General features: G+C 35.8%; 1 protein-coding gene across 1 annotated transcript; it reads right to left on the bottom strand.

The window, feature by feature from the left end:
- Positions 1 to 263: 263 nt before the first annotated feature.
- Positions 264 to 16,287, bottom strand: LOC113779084 (formin-like protein 18). Its single transcript, XM_027324523.1, has 17 exons — positions 16,083 to 16,287; positions 13,317 to 14,014; positions 11,823 to 12,044; positions 9,219 to 11,728; positions 8,930 to 9,056; positions 8,385 to 8,456; positions 7,616 to 7,714; positions 7,375 to 7,416; positions 6,972 to 7,052; positions 6,806 to 6,856; positions 6,642 to 6,723; positions 5,682 to 5,776; positions 4,656 to 4,727; positions 4,449 to 4,565; positions 3,335 to 3,403; positions 3,197 to 3,263; positions 264 to 1,034 (listed from the first exon to the last, which is right to left on the bottom strand). Exons 1-17 carry the CDS (start codon positions 16,153 to 16,155, stop codon positions 892 to 894), a joined length of 4,620 nt encoding a protein of 1,539 aa, XP_027180324.1. The 5' UTR covers positions 16,156 to 16,287; the 3' UTR covers positions 264 to 891.
- Between the last annotated feature and the right edge of the window lie 3,035 nt (positions 16,288 to 19,322).

The following is a 19,322-nucleotide window of genomic DNA, read 5'->3' as shown; positions in this document are numbered from 1 at the left end:
CCATTCCACACCTCTTTTTTTACCAATAAACATACCACAGCAACATCCATGTTATTGGAATGTATAGATGAGATGAAGTTTAATAAAGTACAACTGCAGGGATAGGGTTAGATAATAGTACAGCCACCATTTACTAGGAAGAAGAAAGTCACCAAGAAACTGCTGCAGGGATCCGTGTGTTTGTGCTTGATAAATTATAGTTATTGGATACTTATGCATCAAACTTCCAAACAGCGTGTGAGCTACATGTACACGTACAGGTATCCTGGAAATCAACAATTCCATTCTATGGTTCATAGTGTAGCACCTCAAGTCCTAAACTAGGGTTCTAGTTGCTACGACATGCAGATAATCGTTGTGAAGAAATACAGAGTTATTGCTACTAAGATGTGGAAGAATATCTAACTTGTACAAGGTATGGCGTATAAACCAGAACGTGGCTGTGAAAAATTCTGATCTGGGTCCTAATACAGACATTTACAAACAATATTCAACCACTTAAGAAGTGATTTCAAGACTTCAAAGTTCCGATAGCACATATCTGGAACATGATGGAAATAACAGATAGATTATTTGGTGAAATGTGTCAAATTACCATATTGTGGCAGAGAAGTCTAGTTGAAGGAGGTCACTAAAGCAGCGTACCTCTTGAAATGAGCGTCTAATGAGATGCAGTCTTCCTTTTAGAGAACAACTCTTACTTCAGGGCAAAACGGTTTTAGATAAACATGCAGTTCGCTGCTTGGGAAGGAGTGATGTTACTCACTGCTGCTACTCTGGAGATACACAGGACATGTACAAGGTACTTGCACCGGCCAACGATCAAGGATAATGCCATCTAGAGCCAATTGAGTTATTAGACATATCAGCAGCATCTGCCATCAACTTGTCCTATTCCTTCAAAAAGGCACTCAAATTTGTTTTCTCAATGTCAGCATTCTTTTCTGCTCTCTTCTTTTCAAACTCAATTTGCTTGCAGTTTTCCTCGTGAGCTCGCTCAAACATCCTCACAAAGTTGAGCAAAGTTGAAACAACTGCAGGATCATTCCAGAGTCAAATTTTTATGGATTTTCTTACGCTTCTGAAGTCCGCAACAAAAGGAAAGGTGTTGAAATTCCCATGTGGATATGAAGCATGGCTGTGCACTAAAATTTTGTAAACAGAACAAATACTCATAGGAATTACGAAGGAAACAAAATTACATGTACTTTGATAATCATTTGCCGCAAAGAGACTCAGTAAGCAACAAAATGCAGAAATGGCTCATATATATGCTTTGCAAAGTATAATCATGATATGTCTATGGATCAACTTCTAATCTGTCCATAATTGCCAAAAATCTTAGATATTGAATAAATGAATTATAGGTATTATTGTGTGGGTATATAGGAAATCAGCAAATCCATTCCTGGATTCAGGAAAGGGAAAAGCCCACTCCCTAGCTATGCTTCTAATCTGATGGAATGCAGAAAACCAATTGTGCAATAGCCATGTTAACACAATGCTCAATTTCCAGATGCAAATTACATTGATTTGGTCTTAAAACATTTAAGCATAAGTAACAGTTCCTTTATTAAGCTAAAAGCAAGAAAATAGAGTAACAGGTGCCTTAAGTTATTCAGGAATGTTTCTTCAGCAGAAAACAATCAAGTTTCATATTGCTTAGAAACACTGGTTGCAGCTCATCAGTCAAAACTTTAATTTCTTCGCTTAAAAAGAACCAGGAAAATATTTAATTGAGTGAACATTGTTTGAAGAAGGTGCTAACTCCAAAAAATATGCATTTTGGTTCCATGAGTTCTAGTACACACTGATGAAGCTAACTTAAAGACCATGTAACTTGGAAACCTAATCAATTCCCTCGTTTGGTGAGAAATTCACAATCCTGTATAACTCTGAAAAATATTTCTTCACATAAGAATAATAAAGAAAATGTACATGCTATCTCCAAAAAACTCGTAAAAATCACTTAGAATGTCAATGAGATAATTCATAGCAACACATCTTAGTGACAATTAGTTTGGCAGTCATAGTATTGATGCACATTGTTATTGTTATGCATTTTCTACTTGTGGCAAGAAGAGTTGAAGTTGGTCAAGGTTTTAACATGTTATTGTCATTTAGAACACTTGTGACCAAACTTATATGCTTGAGACAACATGGACTATAATTGGCTACCCTCAAGGAATATATCTCTGATAACCTGGTTATAAAGGAATTTCTTTTATTTTCCTAAAGGCTCACACCTGGAGGCATTTGCAGAGATATTAAATGACAACCTAGTAATCAAGGGGTTAAGAGGTCATTTGTTCAAGATCCAGTAGCATTAGTTCCATTACAATAGAGGATGGTATTGTGAAATTTGATTGAGTTCTTCATTCCCCTATACCACTAACACATGCATAACTAGGTGACTATTGATAGGCTAGAAATTATTTGCAACAACCATCTTCAAAGTAGTTTTAGTCACAAAGAGAGATTTCCAAAAGCAAGGGAATGGGATCTTGCATCGCCAAGTAAGTGTGGAAATTATTCCGTGCTGTTACCTAACCTTGGCCATTGAATAATTACAAGACAAGTTTCAAAACTCCTATACCAGTTTTGAACCCGAACACCCTCACCACAAATGCCTTTGCATGTGAAATATGTGAAGCATATAAATTAAAATGAAATACTAAATGTGGATCAATTAAAGTAAATGTGGAGGGGAACCACCTCCTTTAGTGTGAGAAATTATCAATTAAGCTCCTACAGCATCTTTAGAAAAAACTGAAACTTCAGAGGAGTTCTCCAGCATTTCCCCAAATTGATCAATGGGAGAGATTATCCAGCAGGAAACAAACAAAAACTTTTGATCACTCATGGCCAAAACTATTTTTAGCATTGAAATTGGTCTAGTTTCATCTAAAATGAGCATTATCTCCAATAGTAGTACTTAAACAGTATTATACCACCACTTATGCTTGCTAAACCTACTCTTCTGTGTCATGTTTGCATGTTGACACTTGACAGGCTGCAATTGCATGTTTAACGGACATTTGTCAATGAGAAACTTTTCACATAAGCCAGATGCTTAAATAGTTTCACTACACTGAGATTTTGTCACAACAATCTCATAGCATAGCATTGTAGAAGCTTTTTGATTGTTGGCATTAGTCAAATTTCCTTAAATAGGTAAAAGGAGGAGGATGAGTACCTTGCTCAAAAGGACATCGAGCAGGATCTTCTCCAAAGTAATGTGCCAATGTATCTGCATTTTTCCCCTGAAATTACCAAAGTTTGTTTATGGTATGTAAGAATAAAATTTATGCGTTAAGCCAAAGTCACGACATACCACCCCAGAATAAAGCGAGGCCAGGGATCTCACTTCAGCCTCAGCAGAGCAAAGAAATTCCTTTAGCATCTGGACAGTAAACGAAAGAAAGAAAAATAGTAAGAATTCATGTACACACTAACAAACTAAACCATACAGATTTATTTAAGAGTGCTGGAGCACTGAGTATGTGCAAAATACAATATTACAAGAATTCTCCAGACACATAAAACAAGTTATGATGGGAAAAAAGGGGCATGAACATTGCACAGTATGTGGTGTGATCAACATGTGGTAGGCATCATGAAATGTCTTGATCATTGTAGTTTGACAATTAAATTCAAATTGTTCAACTTTGTCTACCGTTCTTTTAATCAGCCAGTAGAATAAAAATTTGTTCTTCAAGGAAATGAACAGATGCAGCTAGGATCCTTAAAGGAAAGAATAAGAAAGAGACTACATAAGAAGGAAATCTGGATAGCATTAGAAGCTACAGTTTCTAATTGTATATGTATCATTACGGTGTTTTATGCATGTGAATGTGGGTGAGTCTGCACCCATGAATTAATCTACACTAAACAGTTAACATTTAGCAATAAGTAGGAAAGAGACATCACACCAAAAAAGATAATCTTGAAGGTTCACTAAAGTTTAAGTAAACTAGTATGACTTATTAAAGCCATAGTAGTCCTAGTCTCTTTAATCCTGATACACCAAAAAGTAATGAATTCACTGGTTGTTTGACAAGTTTGTGTATCATTGTTCTTTGAGATGATGTTTAGTGAAAGAAGTGAGTTTTATTCAACCAAAAAAATCCCGAAAAGAAACAGAAACAATAAAGTGACAGTACCTTAACTAAGGACATTATAAAGAAACTTTAAGAGTAAAGTTCGCATTTTGCCCAAATGATTCAAGTCACAATAGATTTCCCCAATGCAGTCATATCAGGAGGACTACTCAAGCTCTTTCAGGCAGTGTAAATGTAAAGGTCTTGGGACTGAGATTTCAAGCCAAATTGATCTTTCAGAGCAATGCAACAAAACAAACATACTTCACCCAACACTTACAGGCTATACAACAATGCAGGAAACCCGATAAAAAAAATGAACAGCAGAAGCTAGAATACATGAGAAACCTTGCAGAAACTTTCGGACACAGGACCATCATTTGCTGAGGCAGTCAGTTCATGTACAACTTTCTCCAGCCCTTTGCTGATGGATTGCATTTCCTCAGCCAAGTATTTCAATTGTATCTGCATCCCAAGAAAAATTAACCACAGTGGAAACACCAGATAATTAGAGAAAATACAATTCTCATGCACGAATTATACAGATCTACAGACCTTGTTTGCAGCTTCCAAGCTTGTAAGGTCCTTGGGAAATTCCAGAAGTTCTGGGAGCTTTTCATTAAGAACCTACAAGTAAAGGAAATGATGGTATTCAATTAAACTAAGGATTTTGATAAACGTAACAGACTAGGTGCTAGTCATTTGTAACATCTCTCTGCAATGCCAAAAACACAAATATCAGTCACACATACTATCTGCATTTGCTATTGCTTACCACAACTATTCTTTTCCTGTTTAGTTTAATTAAGTTATACGTTATGATGCATTGATGTGCACAAATCAATAAAATATCTCAGTTGATTTTCTTAAAGTTTTAAACAAAGTGGTAAGTCCAACAACATGAAACAATCTGTTAGCCTATGTAGCTAATTGTTTATTGGAAGGATGCAGCCAAACAAGGTTAGTGGATCAAAAGAGTTCCTGTTTCAATGGATTGCATTGATCCATATTCCCTTAATATATTGGAAATGAATGATTGACAATAGGTGGGACAATAGGAGGAAGTAATCGAAAAATTTCAATAGCTAATGCAAAACAGTGTAGAAAATTCATTATTGTGCAAATACCATTAAGCTCTTGAAATGAAAGCAGAAAGAATGAGGTTAAGCGAGATGATATTTCTGTATAAATGCAGATGATGGGGCAATGCTCAAAGGAAAACTAGCTTGTTAAATTTATTGTCTGTTGTTAACATTCCCTCAGGTAACACTTATGATTACTTTAAAGGCTATCATGCTTTTGAGCTTTGGAAATTTTAAAAGGCTAATTTTCAGCCCATGTACTCTAAACTCGAGAATGCCAATTTTCAGCAAACATAGTCTACATTAACACAGACATACAGAGAGAAAAACACCCCTTTCACTTTAAAAGATTTAAAACTGAAAAATGAAAATGAAAGAAAAAAAGAAGGAAGGTTTCCTGCATTTGTAACTACCTCGGGATGAATTTCTCATTCAGCCTTGTCCAAATCACTATCAGCATGGACAGATCAATAGAATTGTTATAAAATAAAAGTTTTACCTTACAAAGATAGTGCATGAGAGTCATCTTCTTGTTTCGAGCTCTAGTATCGGTGAGCTTTAGAAGGCTATCCAATCGAAATCCAACAGCAGAACCTAGATTCAAATTACAACTAAGAAATCGCACCAGCAGAAAGGAGCATGGTAAAATTGTAGCAACCTCTCTTGAGGATTATCATAATTATGAAGACCTTGCTTCAGGTTTTTAAGATAACCATATACTCCTTGGTGAGCCCTCTTAGTTTTTATTTTTAATATCTTTTTTTATTTATTTTTTGGCTACTTCATTCCTATTTATTAGTTAGGACAACCACTCTACCACCTTTAGTAATCATGATCAATCTCTGATAACTCAAAGATAACTTTTTTCTTTTTGGTGGAGGGTTATGTAACATGATTTTAAGCATAATGCAAGTTATAATTTTAAAAACCAGAGGCATAAGCTTAAAGCTTGAGAAAGTTAAGTTTAATTTACTAGTGGAACAGATATAGTTGCAGGTAAAAGTTGACAGACTGGTCAACTTTGGATAGAGTCTCTGCATAAGTATATTGTGAATTTTTTTTCATTTAGTAGCTGTGGACGGTGAAGTAAATAGCTTCCAAAGTGCCATATCTGACAAAAGCACAAGAAGTTTATACTTCTCTGTCCCACAATTACTTCTATATCATCACTCATTCGTTATAATGCTGATGTCATCACTAAAAGAAGTCTTACAAGATAGTAACAATGGAAAGAATAATTCTCATGCTTAGGAAATTGTATCTGCTTCAATACGGTGTTTTGCTCTCATTCGTTTTTCCTTTAAGACAATTAGCCTTACTGTATAACATAAGCTCTGACGTCAACTTATATGTCTCTGTCGAATCTAGATTTAAGAAACATTTATGAGGCATATGTTTTCACTATCAGGTTCTCAAGGTGGTGTATATGAAAATACAAGAAATTTCCAGTAAAGTTTACCTCTTGCAGTCCCTTGGTTTAAAGCATTACCCAATGAAAGAATCGCTTGCATTACTCTTTTCAACTTGACTGATTTCCTAACCTGTCCAAAAAGTACTTTCAGGGGATCCACTTCGGATTGGTAACCAAAAGGCAAGAGAAAGTAACACGACATAGTTGCTTGCCTCTTCTGATGCAGAGTTTACTATGTTCAGCGCATTCCTTAAGTCAGAAACCTGGAATAAAGTTGAAATTGCAAGAAAAAGAGATCCATAAGATCAGAGCCAGGTGCAACAAAAAGGTAAGTGACCAAGTTAACGCAAGTACAGAATTTAGCTACAGCATGCCCACCTGTGAAGAAAATTGGATTTTAAAGGAAAAAACCCTCAATTTTGACTCCACCCGTGGGACTTTCATCAACTCCAGAAAATACTGTCAAAGACAATGTCAAAGCATGTTACAAGGTGAGAAGAACAATACTCTTAGCTTATTCTGCTAGTCCAACTAACAAGTTCTTCTTTATTCAGAAAGTTGCCAGTGCAATGCAGCTATTTGGGTTATCTACCCAAATATTGCCTTCTTATAGAAACTAAAGAAATGTTTCTATCAATGTAACAACGTTTTCTTTTTCTAATTTCCAATGAAAAAGGCAATATTAGGTTGAAGACCCCTGCAAGCTTCATTTTCATCCATCATCTTTTCTCAAGTTAATGAACTGTCATGATGAAGCTGCTGACTAGATATTATCTCCCACCTGTTCACATTTTCCAAGGTTTTCTTTGTCACCTTTGTAATTCTGAAAACGAAAACATAACAAATGGCAGTGAGAAAATCATTTCTAGATATTATAAACAATGCTTGTGCAATTATCTCACGTGAAATAATATTGCTCATTTTATGTTTTAGTTTGACCAAAGGACAGGAGATAATGGAATAAACACGAGAGTCCATCATGTATCTGGGGGAAAGACATCTGAGAGACTAAAATCACTCACCTTGATAAGCTCCATTTCTTCTTTTGTGGGACAAAATTTTATTAGATTATCTACCTGATCTACATCCAATGCTGAATCATCCAGTGTGAGGACTGAACTCTGCACAACAATTGATCAAAGCAACAGACAAGATTGTTAATAGAGAAAAACAACTGTTCACACAGTCTCTTACAAATGTGTTTTCTCATAGATGCCTCAACAATGCCTCAACATAGATTAACAACAATTTCTAAAGAAGATCCATAAAATGTAAGAAAACAACCTAAAAGTACATAAATGCATTGGACGAGGCTCTAAGGAATACAGGGAAACATAAATGAGAAGACCAGAGTGTTCGAAAAACTTTTGCAAGATTAAATAAACCGAAGAAAAGAGAGACATAATTATGCAGAAGTCCTCTCTAGTTTTGGCAATATTACCTAGCCTTACTTCCTATATAGTTAACAATCATTCTTTTGCAGTATATAATAGTAATAATTCACTTTAATACTCAGTCAACCAGAACAACAGTTTCCTTGAACAAGTAACACTTTATGCATTGTATAAATACATTAGATTAATTTATCTATAGCCAGAAAAAAGTCTAAAACAACACATCCAGCAGATATAAAACTATAGCATTAACAAGAATGTGCCAGCAATAATTGTGCAAAACTTGCTATATAAGCCACTGTCATATATATGACATAACAGGATAACAGTTGAATTTTGAAAATGAGTCATAATTAGCCGCAAACTTGAGCAGAACTAGACGAGAAATTAACTTTACCATTAAGTCGGGCAAAGGAATCTTAACCTTTGTCAACATAATTTCACAGTTATACGCCCTCCTAAGGTCAATCTGCAAAATGAGTAAAGATCATGAAAGTTCATATAGCAGAGTTTCGTCAGCAGCTTGCAAGAGGCCTTTCCCGCTGGTATGACTAGTACTGCTAATGTAATAAATCTTAAACATGAAGAGTTCATATAGCAAACAATTTTGTTACGCTTCAGCATTTCTGCCAGGAAAAATCAAGTCTTACGCAATATAAGAAATACAAAAACAAAATTGTGCACTTTGGAGGAATAAATTCATTTTTTCCCCTTACGGAGACTAGTGATGACCCAATCTCAAGTGCCAATACTTAAAAACATATATAACCCAAGAAAGTGATTGAGGAACATTCAAAACTCCTCCATGATTTTTTCTCCTAGAAAGGACATATTAGTAGCTGAGGAGATAATCCCATGAGAAGGTGAAAAGCCAAAGAGAGAGATGACAATAAACAATACAAATACGACCACCACATGCACCATATCTTATAACTGGAATACCAGGTTGACTTTGTCAGATTTGCTTCTTGAAGCGCGACTTGATTTCCCCTTGGTGCTCCCGTCATCTAAGTTTTGGACAGTGACTGAGAAAAGACTCTCAATTTCAGACATGTCGAACTCTGGAGTCCTAGCACAAGAAAGTGCACACAATTGAGATGGGCAAATAGGATAAAGCGCGAGAGAGCAAGCATATGTTAAATCAACTGACAAAAATAATCATGGAAGATGTATCACTGAAGTAGATAGAGTAAAAGAAACAAGAAAGGAAACCAGAAAATTGAGTCAATACTTTGATGCTTCCTCAGGTTTCTGTGTCTCAGCCCACAGGCTTCCTTGCGTGGCTCTCGTCAATTTTAGCCAATGGTATGGCTTCAGGGAGCTCTTTTTGTTTTGATATTTGGCACTTGAACTTGCTTGGAGCCTTCCTTTTGAACCTAATGGTGATGCAGGTGTAGGAGGAATGCGTCCATTCCTTCCAGAAGAATGAGATTGCAATGTGGTTCCTGTTTTTGGCAAGGTATTGGAAAATGGAGCAGGTGGAGGAGGAACATGTGGAGAAATCTTTGCCATTAATTTGTTTGAAGAGAAACTAGGAGGAGGGGGTGGTGCTGGTGCTGACACCGCAGCAGGATTTGATAGTGCTTTTGAATGTAGAGGAGGAGGTGGTGAAGCAAGCCTAGCTGATATTACATTACTTTTCTCTGGAACAAGGGAAGAAATTGAGTCACTAAAAGATGCTGCCTCAGGGACTGGAGGTTGGGCAAGTGGTGAGGATGAAGATGGGTTCTGGATGGGAGTTGAAGCTTCTCTTATGGAACTTGAGGGTGGAGGTGAAGATTGATGAGCTGGCAGTTGCCCTGCTGATGAAACAGCAGCACTGGCAATCAACCCTGAATGCAGAGGAGGAGGAGAAAAAGCTGACTTTTCCAACTTGTTTTCTGGCACAATCAAAGAAATCAGGCCACTGGATGAATTTGAACCAGGAAGTGGAGCCGTGAGAGGAGTTGGAGTCAAAGATGAGTACATGGTAGTGGGACATGGAGTTTGGCCTTCGACAGATGCAGATGGTGGTGGAGATGGAGGTGTAGGTGGAGGTGGAGGTGGAGATGGGGGTATGGGTGGTGATGCTGAACTAATGGCAGCAATACTAGAGTCTGATGATACAAAAAGGTTTGGAGGAGGGGGTGTTAGGGGTATGGTCTCATTCGTTGTGCTTTTGTCTTGCAGTTTGGAAGGAACTAGGCCACCGGATAAAGCTACCTCAGGGAGAGAAGAAGCAACTTCTGATGAATTCTTTGTGTTCTCGTCAGGAGTTAAAGCTGAGGAAAATGAGAATGGAGGTGAGGAAGGAGGGAGATAGGCACATGTAAATGAATTTTTGACAAAAAGAGATGTGGCCATTCTGGGAAAAAGAGGTGGAGGAGGTGGAGGAGGGGGAGGGGGAAATACGTTACTGGATGAAGAAGACAGTGGCATTTCTGGATGAGCCAAGGTTGAAAGTGGTGTGTGAGAAACTGATGGTAAGCATCCTGTATTTCGTGTTGGTACAACACAATCAGATTTCTTGCGAAAATCCTGTTCATTTGGAGCTGATAAATCATCAATGGATGATTCTGATGATAAATTTGATAGGGTTGGGTGTGCTTTTGGTAGTGATGGTGAAGATTGTGGTGATGATGAAAGAAAAGGTGTTGCAGAAACTTTTGCCAAATTGCTGGTTGCTACAGTTGAAGATGGTAAATCAGATGGTGGCACCACCTGGAGCAAACTTGTAGTTACAGGTTTACATAGTTGAGGAAAAGATGCTGAAAGAGCAGATCTTGGAGATATTGTGACCATGTGAGACTTCATTTTATTGTTTGATGAAGTATCATGCAAGAGAGCAGTAATGCCAAGGACAGATGATGCATTCGTATATTTTGTAAGGGGTAATGGTGACCCCTGCAAACAGTTTGAAGCTGGATTGGGTAGAGAACCATGAAAAACTGTTGGTAAGACCATTTTATTTTGAACAGGTCTTTCAAAAGCACCCTGAATTTCTTGGGAGTCCATCTTCTTTGTTAATGCGTTCAAACCCAAAGATGTAGAAGATTCTGGACATCTTTCTTCTAACAATTCAGGCAGGGAACTTCTTATTTCACTCCCCAATGCTTTGGAATTTGGCATATCTGAAATGCTGTCAGAACTTGGCTTTCCCATGACTGTCCCTTCCAGAACATGTTTAGGGGATATATCCACCAAATTTTCATTTCCAGCATGCGAAAGAGAGGTAGTCTCAGGTGTATCATCCTTAGCACTTTCATGGGCGATATTCTCCAGAATTTCAACACTGGCACACTGAGGAGACCTAGCATTTAATTTTTCTTTTCCATCAAAAGGGGAAGTTTCCAAATTTTCTTGCAGGGAATCTGATGCTGTTGTTTTCAACATATTTAGCTCAACATCATTTTTCAGATGGAGCAAATTCACCCTGCTAAACATCTTCTGAACTTGAGAAGCATTGGCAGGTACACTTTTCAAATTTTCGTGTCCATTACTAGGAAGCGGAAGAGTTCCCTGGTTCTCTTCCTTTGCAGTTTCGTGACAACTCCTTTTTACAATTCTAGCACTCTGCATACAGCCCTGACCCAAGTTTTCATTTCCAGCATGGTGTTGATCAACATCGGCTTTTTGTTCCAGTGACTCCACATTTCTAAACATGTTGCCAAATGCTTCACTTGGAAGACTTCCTTTATCTTCAGTAGTTGGATAATCATGTGGAATAAGTGTAGGAGAAGAATCCATCTCCAAGAAAAGGACCTTCATTAATAAAAAGCAGGAAAATACCAATCAATGTACAGGAATGCTGTAAAACAGTTAAGCAACGGAAAGAGCTAGAGACAACTATATTTACCTCTGCCCTGAAGTCCCTGGAGAAATGATGTTGGACATTCCATGGAGTATCAATCTCATCATGGTTAAGAATTAAGATATTTGATTGTATAAAGGCTGTGTTGAACATAATACGAAATAAGACATCTTCAAATTGCAGATCATTTTTTATAGTTATGCACTCGAGCACAACATCACCTTGGATATGGCAGTTGATGTCAATCTTAACCATTTTAGAGTCTGCCTGCAGAAAAATGTCAATCAGGAAAACCTAATGTTATTTATAAAATAAATGTAGAAGAACACCATTAAATGATTCAACAATCTTAAAATGTCTGTTCACAGTCCCACGCATAAATCAGCTCTAGCAATGAAAAATCACCAGCAAATTTCTATCTGCTGTTAGCATTTACGACTAAATGCCAATTAAACTTAAAACGCTCAGTTTTGGAAGTAAAAGGTCTTCAAAAATAATCTTACAGTCTGAAATTTTTTTAAAAACTTCCCAAAGTGCACATGGTCAGGCACCAGCTTTTGGTACACTGAAAGTATAAGTTATCAGTACACGAATGAAAGGTATGACAACTGAAGTCAGAAAATGTTCTGGTGTACAAAAATAACTAAATATTGCCTATCATTACAGAGCTCACATATGATGGCTATACTACCACCTGAGATAATGTTCACATCTCTGTATACCTTAAGAATCCGCAAAGACATTCCCACGTCTCTATGAAGGGAGAAAAAAAAACAGGAATTGCGATATCAAGAAGATAACTTTCAAATAAAGAACCGTACATGCCACATCTAAGAATCATTGTCAGCATTTTTTAACTATCTTTTAGAGACAAAGATGACATATGGATGATGTTGACACTAACTTAATGGATTCTGCAGATTCTTGAATGCGGTATACAGCTATCAACAGTAATCTAAAGTAGTGTAGATACTTTCTAACAAGATGCTCATAATGGAAAAAATTCATCCATCAAAACACTAAATGCTCACAAATATGGCAATAAATCAAGGGATCAAGCACACTTAGATTGGCCAATTAACTTTTTGTGACTTTGACTAGTAAAGGGGCTAAAATCCCTGGAAAATTTTTCTAATCAAATTTTGGTCCAGTCCTTGAAGTTAGTAAGACAAGAGAGCTTGAAGAAAATTACTCTTTCACTTGGCCAATATTGACGTTTGTAATTCTTGTTCTCCAATAGTGCTACTGCAAAACTCTCATCTGAGTGCTATTTCATAGCATCTAACTTTTTCCTGATGATTTTTACACTAAATTTTGATTTACTGAGTTTGATAGGAAAAAGAGAACCTACAGAATACATGAACACATATTCTCTTCTTACACTTCGCTCTCACCCAAGACATGAAATGAAGAGCGCACGATGGCCTCCATGTAACAGATACATAGATGAAGCAAGAATAGAAACATGGCTTGCTGTATATGTTGTTTTTAATATAGAAACACTTTATTACTAGAATCCTCAAGTAAACTGAAGGCTACCTGCTGTTTGTGTGGAATAACGTCACTCCTCTTTGTACCAGAAAAAAGCACCTTAGAATTCTGATCAGCTGATATGAGAGGATCCAGTCTGTATATCCTAAATGTTGGACAACAACCACCCTCTTCACCCATAGTTGGGGTATTTCTCAATATGATGCGATCTAGCACGAGAACTCTGTCAAATGGAGGCCATTCTGAGCCCAATTTCCTTTTTGAGATGTACTGTATGTACCTTAATTGTGAAGGTAATGGATTTAGTGGCAACAGTAATTGCAAGAGTTCACGAGGTGCTTGCTTATAGATCATGCCTAAAGTTCTGTGTTCTCCTGTATATTGCTTGCTATAAACCAAGAAGGAAGCCAGCATAAAGGCTAAAAGTGGCCAGCCACCATATTCACAATGCAGCAAAAGCACATTCCTGTGCCCAGCAAGCCAGCTTTCACTTGACTTCAGAAAGTGATGAATCATCTCCATTGTGAGTAATGGGCAATTTCCATACTGCTTAGGATAGTCCATTACAATAATATCATACACAGACAATATATTTGCAATCTGGCCGTGATTCTCCCCATCACAGAAGTTAAAAACAACAAATGAACCATCAGGATAGTAGTCACGGAGTTGAGCTACTACACATCTCACATATTCTCTGTACTCATCATGTCTTAAAGCATCCACAGCGAAGCAGCAATCAAAGACTACAAAAATGCAGAAAGAGGGGTAAGCATGAAGCAGTCTGACGAGATTAAAGATCAAATTTGACCATACAACTTGTCTATTACATTGTTATATCTGTTTTTGCACGCAGAAGATAATGGAAATAAAATTAGATTTCTAATTTCACTATATTAATATGCTTATGTAGACATAATAACAGATATATGCAGGAATCACTTTGTCTGGAGATTTCACTTAGAGAGAATATACATCACGAACCAAAACACTTCATAAGTGCTATGTCTTTTCCATACAAGAAATTCATATGATGGAACAAAAACCTTAGCTTCATCTTTCTGCAGTAAGTTTGAGTTGATAATCTTTCAAGTATCTAACTGAGGGTGTTTCACATTAGGTATTATTATCAGACTGTATGATAGTTGGCACAGATTTCTGAGAGATTGAAGGAAAATAAAATGAAATGGGCAGAACTGTTATCTAGCATCATCAGATGTTGGACAAGGTAGAAGATTCCAGTAGCAGATAAAATAGGTCTCACAGGCAACTTAAACACGATGTAAACACCATTCTTTTTAAATTTCAGTTTATTAACATACTACCTCTAAGTTAATGAAGAAAAGGAACAAAAAGTGAAAATATGGTTAAAAAGTATAGAAATGAAAAGGTGGAAAATATTGTCCACATAGGAATAAAGAAGTGGATCTCAAGGGCATGGCAGAATTAACTTTCAGAAGAAGGTCATAGAATTCCAAATATAAGAGCAATTAACTATTTCTTTAATACAAAAACCATAAATAGAACTGTGCTAAGTAGACTTTTCAATTCACTTGGAGACTATAACTGAACTTGGAGAATATGCAGAGTAGATCGGGCACGCGAGATTCATTTCCTTTACCTTCAAGATGAGGACATGTTTCTGCTTTTTAAGTCAAAGATAGCAATGAAGTCAGTCTATGCATTTAATAGGTTCTAACACTGAGATCATTATGACATATAAGCCCCGTAAAAGAGAGGTTACTGGGATCATGCATATGCTTTATGTTTGTTGATACCTCCTATTTGCTGTGCATCGTTTAAAAGATAAAATTGGTTCACAAGCAATATATACTATGAGAAAATCTAATCTGGAGGGGGAAATTTCAAGCGGACTGGTCTGTAGGCAAGATATATAGAAAAGCTGTAAAAATTAAGGTCTATTCCTGAACTATCACAGTATGTAAACATGTTATGTCAGGAAAAAAATTTACATACTAATCTTGTTATTGCTCTCAACTTTGCCGTATAAAGCTTTTCCTTTATTTCAAGCAGAAACGTCGTTACAGAGATGAATAAACCTTCAGGTTCGTTTTTTCAACTACAAGCTAAGAAGAGGGGTGTTTGAACATTTTGAACAAGAGCCAAAACGACAAGCAAGGACCACTTGCTACAGAGGATGCTACTTAAAAGAATGTACTAGTTAGATTTCCACTCTCTGGGGAAAAAAATGATTTCATGAAGCAAATCCAAGAACTTTACTACTTCCTTTAACTTAAACTCTACTTTTTGATGAACATTAAGGTTATCCAGAATATGCAGGCATATTGGTCAAGCATGTGTAGACTGTAGTCTAGGATTCCAGTACACTTACTTGATTATCCCAAATCAGGCTTCAAATTCAGTTTGTGTCAAGGCATAAAAATGGTTTTACTTTGAAGCAAACTGCAATCCTGGTACACACTTTCAATCAATTCTAGTCTTATCTCCATTAATCCCTAATAACAATTCTCTCCACCAAGCAGCTAAAAGCTCTCCAAAATCCCAATAGAAGATTGCCATACTGTTTATGCAAATGCTCAAGTCCCTTAACCTATGACTATCAACTATTTTCGTCTTTAGAAGTCATCCTTAATATACATTGATCATGCTCTGTGTCACTCATTATTATGCTAAATCCACAAACTACAGTTCCACATTAAACGATAAATCACCACCAATAATTTCAAACTATTAATGCCTAAAACAACACTAATAGTTGAAGTGTTGAACAGAAATTTAATTATCTAAAGTTTACCTAAAGAAACAGAACATTGTTAAACAATTAAAGCATACCATAAACCCTTTCAGATATCTCCCAAAGCCCTTCAGGTGGCTTCCTGTAGAAAAATTTGCGAAAAAGAGCCATCCCTTTTCACAAAAACCCAGCAGTAGCATAAGCAAGAAAGTAGAAATTAAATTTTAATTGCACAATAAACAATCCACATTGCATCCAAACGTCAAGAAACCATCCAACTGGAAAATCTCAGATCCCAAATGGTAAAAAGCAAAGTCTGAGCTGCTTGTGTTTACAAACAAGCAAATATATCTACATGTATGCAATGTGCCAGTAAATTAGTAATGTGACACCCAAGAGAGAGTGAATTCAGAAGAAACCAGAAAAAAGTAAAGATATTGCTGAGACTTTAAGGCAAACTCGTGGTTTCATTCACAAAAAGAAAAAAAAATCTTGACATTTACACTAGTGGTAATGTGTCAGAGAGTCTTGGCTTTAAATGGGAGGAACCAGAACAGAGAATGTGCAAGAGAAAATGGAGTTTGGGTCCAGACTTGGGAGGGAGAAAAGGGTCAGAATATTTTCTGTTAAGGTTAGTTGTTGCGCTAGATTTTGTTATTGTTGTTGTTGGATTTTATAGGATCTTAGGCTTGTTTGTGTCTCTATCTGGGAATGTCCATGTCCGAGGTCTTATACGTGCAAAATCTAGGGATAATTTCTGAAACCTCCCTTGAGGTTTTTAACAATTTCACCTAGTTCATTTGAGGTTTAAAAAATTACATATACCTCCCCCGAGTTTACCACTTTTGTAACAAAAACTATTCAAAATTTTGAATGAATAACCCAAAATGTCCTCATGAAATTGTGAAGTTCATTTTAGCTTTTATAAAATTATTTAAAAGCTATGGAACATGTACAAAATCTCAAACTCATTTTCAACCCTCATATCTACTATTTTAAATATTTCATATTACCACATTTCAAATTAGTACCATTATCACCATGACCATTACCACCATCATCACCATGACTATTACTACCATCAATCCCTAAATTCTAAAACCCCAATCGAAAATTTAAAAAAAATTTGCACTGCAAAACTCAAAAAATTTTAATAACCGCATCAATACAACATCCTATCTCTCAAATATTGGAGTACCAATACTATCCCTATCCTTTTTAAACCCAATTTACATCTTTATCTATCCATCTCTAGATTTTCCAAGCAAAGCTAAAATTAATTTTTAATATGTTACAATTGTGTTTAGGACATAATTGGTTATTCCACAAGTAAATTTTATTTTGGTTTCCATTAAATGTCTTATTGTGTGATGCATTCATATGAACAAGATTAGGAGTGGATTGTTTTAATTCCATGAAAAAATATTAATATGTTAAGGCTATTATGGTCATTTTGTAGGGTCAATAGAGGTAAGTGTAATATTGAAAAATTCAAGGGTACTAGGTGAAATTGTTAGAAACCTCAAGGGAGGTTTCTGACGTTATCCCAAAAATCTAATAAGGAATGAGAATGTGGGACCAAGGTACTAGAGTAATAATTAGGTGTCTGGTTGGTACCTTTGAGGTCAATTTCTGGTCAATTTCTGGTAGTTTTTTAGTTTTGAGATGTCTTCATCCATCAGACTCATGCACGTGCTTTAGGCTTTTTGTAACTCACTTTTGGAATGGGGTTACTGCTTTTCATTTTGAGGATTAATCTGTTATTTAGCGTTACCTACAATATATTTGTCACTTTGCCCTCCTCACCATCTAATTGGATCAATCTACCCTAGCTATGAGGATTTTAATTTTTCCCAATTCAACAGATCAACCAAGTAACCATAAATTTTACACACACATGCAACGTTTTGCAATAAGTATACGTAGAACACTCACTGATCATATTCTGTACTGTACAGTTATTTTGATATTTTTTACTTTTTTCCGTCTGACAATACATGTTTTAGATCGAATTGCTAGGCATATTTATTCTTTTATTGTAATAAATACATCCCAAATGACAAAATCCAATTTGATTTGCAATTGCTGTGCTTATTGCATTAAATTGGATAACCACAAATCTAGGAATTAGATCGATTCAACTAAAACAGAAGGGGAAGATACGGAAAAGCATATATTTTGATGGTGTATTTTATAATTTAGCCAATTAGTTACACTAAATAAAGTTTTACTACTACAATCAAGTAAAGATTAATATAAAGTAAAAATTCGTAATGAATTAAAAGATTCTGTTGACCATATGAGTATGCGGTTTACATCATATGGAGCAAGTTATATATTTCAATTTGTGAGTAAGATAAATTTACACATGTAATAAGATGAAAATGTAACAACTAAGCGAGTTGAGCACATATCAGACTACTTAAGCGTGAACTAACTATTGTTAATACCTGACAGCCAAAATTTTGATGTACAGTAATTGCTAATAAATCTACATTGGAAATCTCAAGTTACGTCTTTGATTTATCTTATACTTAATCCCATGGTACATATCTAAAACAGCTTTTGTTAACATTAGTCTAACCATTACTCTAACCGTTATTTTTATTAGCTGCAAATGAGTCGAGATCTAATTGAACCTAGGATCAACTTAATTTTATCAAGTTCAAGCTCGAGCTCGACGAGTTTTTAATATAAAATTCGAGCTCAAACTTGACCTCAAATTCGAGCCGAATCAAGTTCGAGCTCGAGTTAATAAAATAATAATTTTATTTTTAAAAAATGAATAAAATAATAACTTTTCTTAACAAATAATAAAATATTATGAATATATAACTTCACTATTAAAATAATATATATGTATATGGGTGTGTGTGTGTATATAATCGAGTCGACTCGTAAGTTAACGAGTTAAATATTGTCAAATTCGAACTCGATTTGGTCAGCTCGATCTCAAGTCAAGCTGCTCGCAATCGGCTCGACTTGTATGCAACCCTACTTTTATATAAGATAAACCTGATTCTAGTTTGTGTTTGGATAGGAAATTGTTTGAAATATTATTTAGAATAATTACTGTAACACTTTTTATGATATGATGTATGTGAAATAAAAATGTGATTGTAAAGATAAAAAGATGTGTTGGAAATTATATTTGTAATGCAAGTAAATAATTTGAAACCAAATAATGGCTGGAGAGTGGAGATTCTTGTATTGGCTATTCTCAAGATCATGTTTCCTTTATGGTTTTACATTGATTTGGTTGATAAATAAGCTCCAAAAGATGAGGTGAAGCAGGCTAAATGCTAAAAGTTGTTTTCATCGATTTTTTAAATTTGCTC

The sequence above is a fragment of the Coffea eugenioides genome, chromosome 8 (assembly GCF_003713205.1).
Source record: "Coffea eugenioides isolate CCC68of chromosome 8, Ceug_1.0, whole genome shotgun sequence".
NCBI lineage: Eukaryota > Viridiplantae > Streptophyta > Magnoliopsida > Gentianales > Rubiaceae > Coffea > Coffea eugenioides.
Note: the sequence above shows the minus strand (reverse complement) of the source record. Positions and strands in the feature narration are given on the sequence as shown.

What these genes read in the sequence shown, in the direction of transcription:
- LOC113779084 (XM_027324523.1), bottom strand. Translation starts at nt 16,155, where the DNA reads ATGGCTCTTTTTCGCAAATTTTTCTACAGGAAGCCACCTGAAGGGCTT. An exon ending in AAATCCAATTTTCTTCACAG is followed by an intron (nt 6,857 to 6,971) that starts GTGGGCATGCTG and finishes ACTTTATTCCAG; the next exon opens with GTTTCTGACTTAAGGAATGC. An exon ending in AAACCAAGGGACTGCAAGAG is followed by an intron (nt 5,777 to 6,641) that starts GTAAACTTTACT and finishes ATTTGAATCTAG; the next exon opens with GTTCTGCTGTTGGATTTCGA.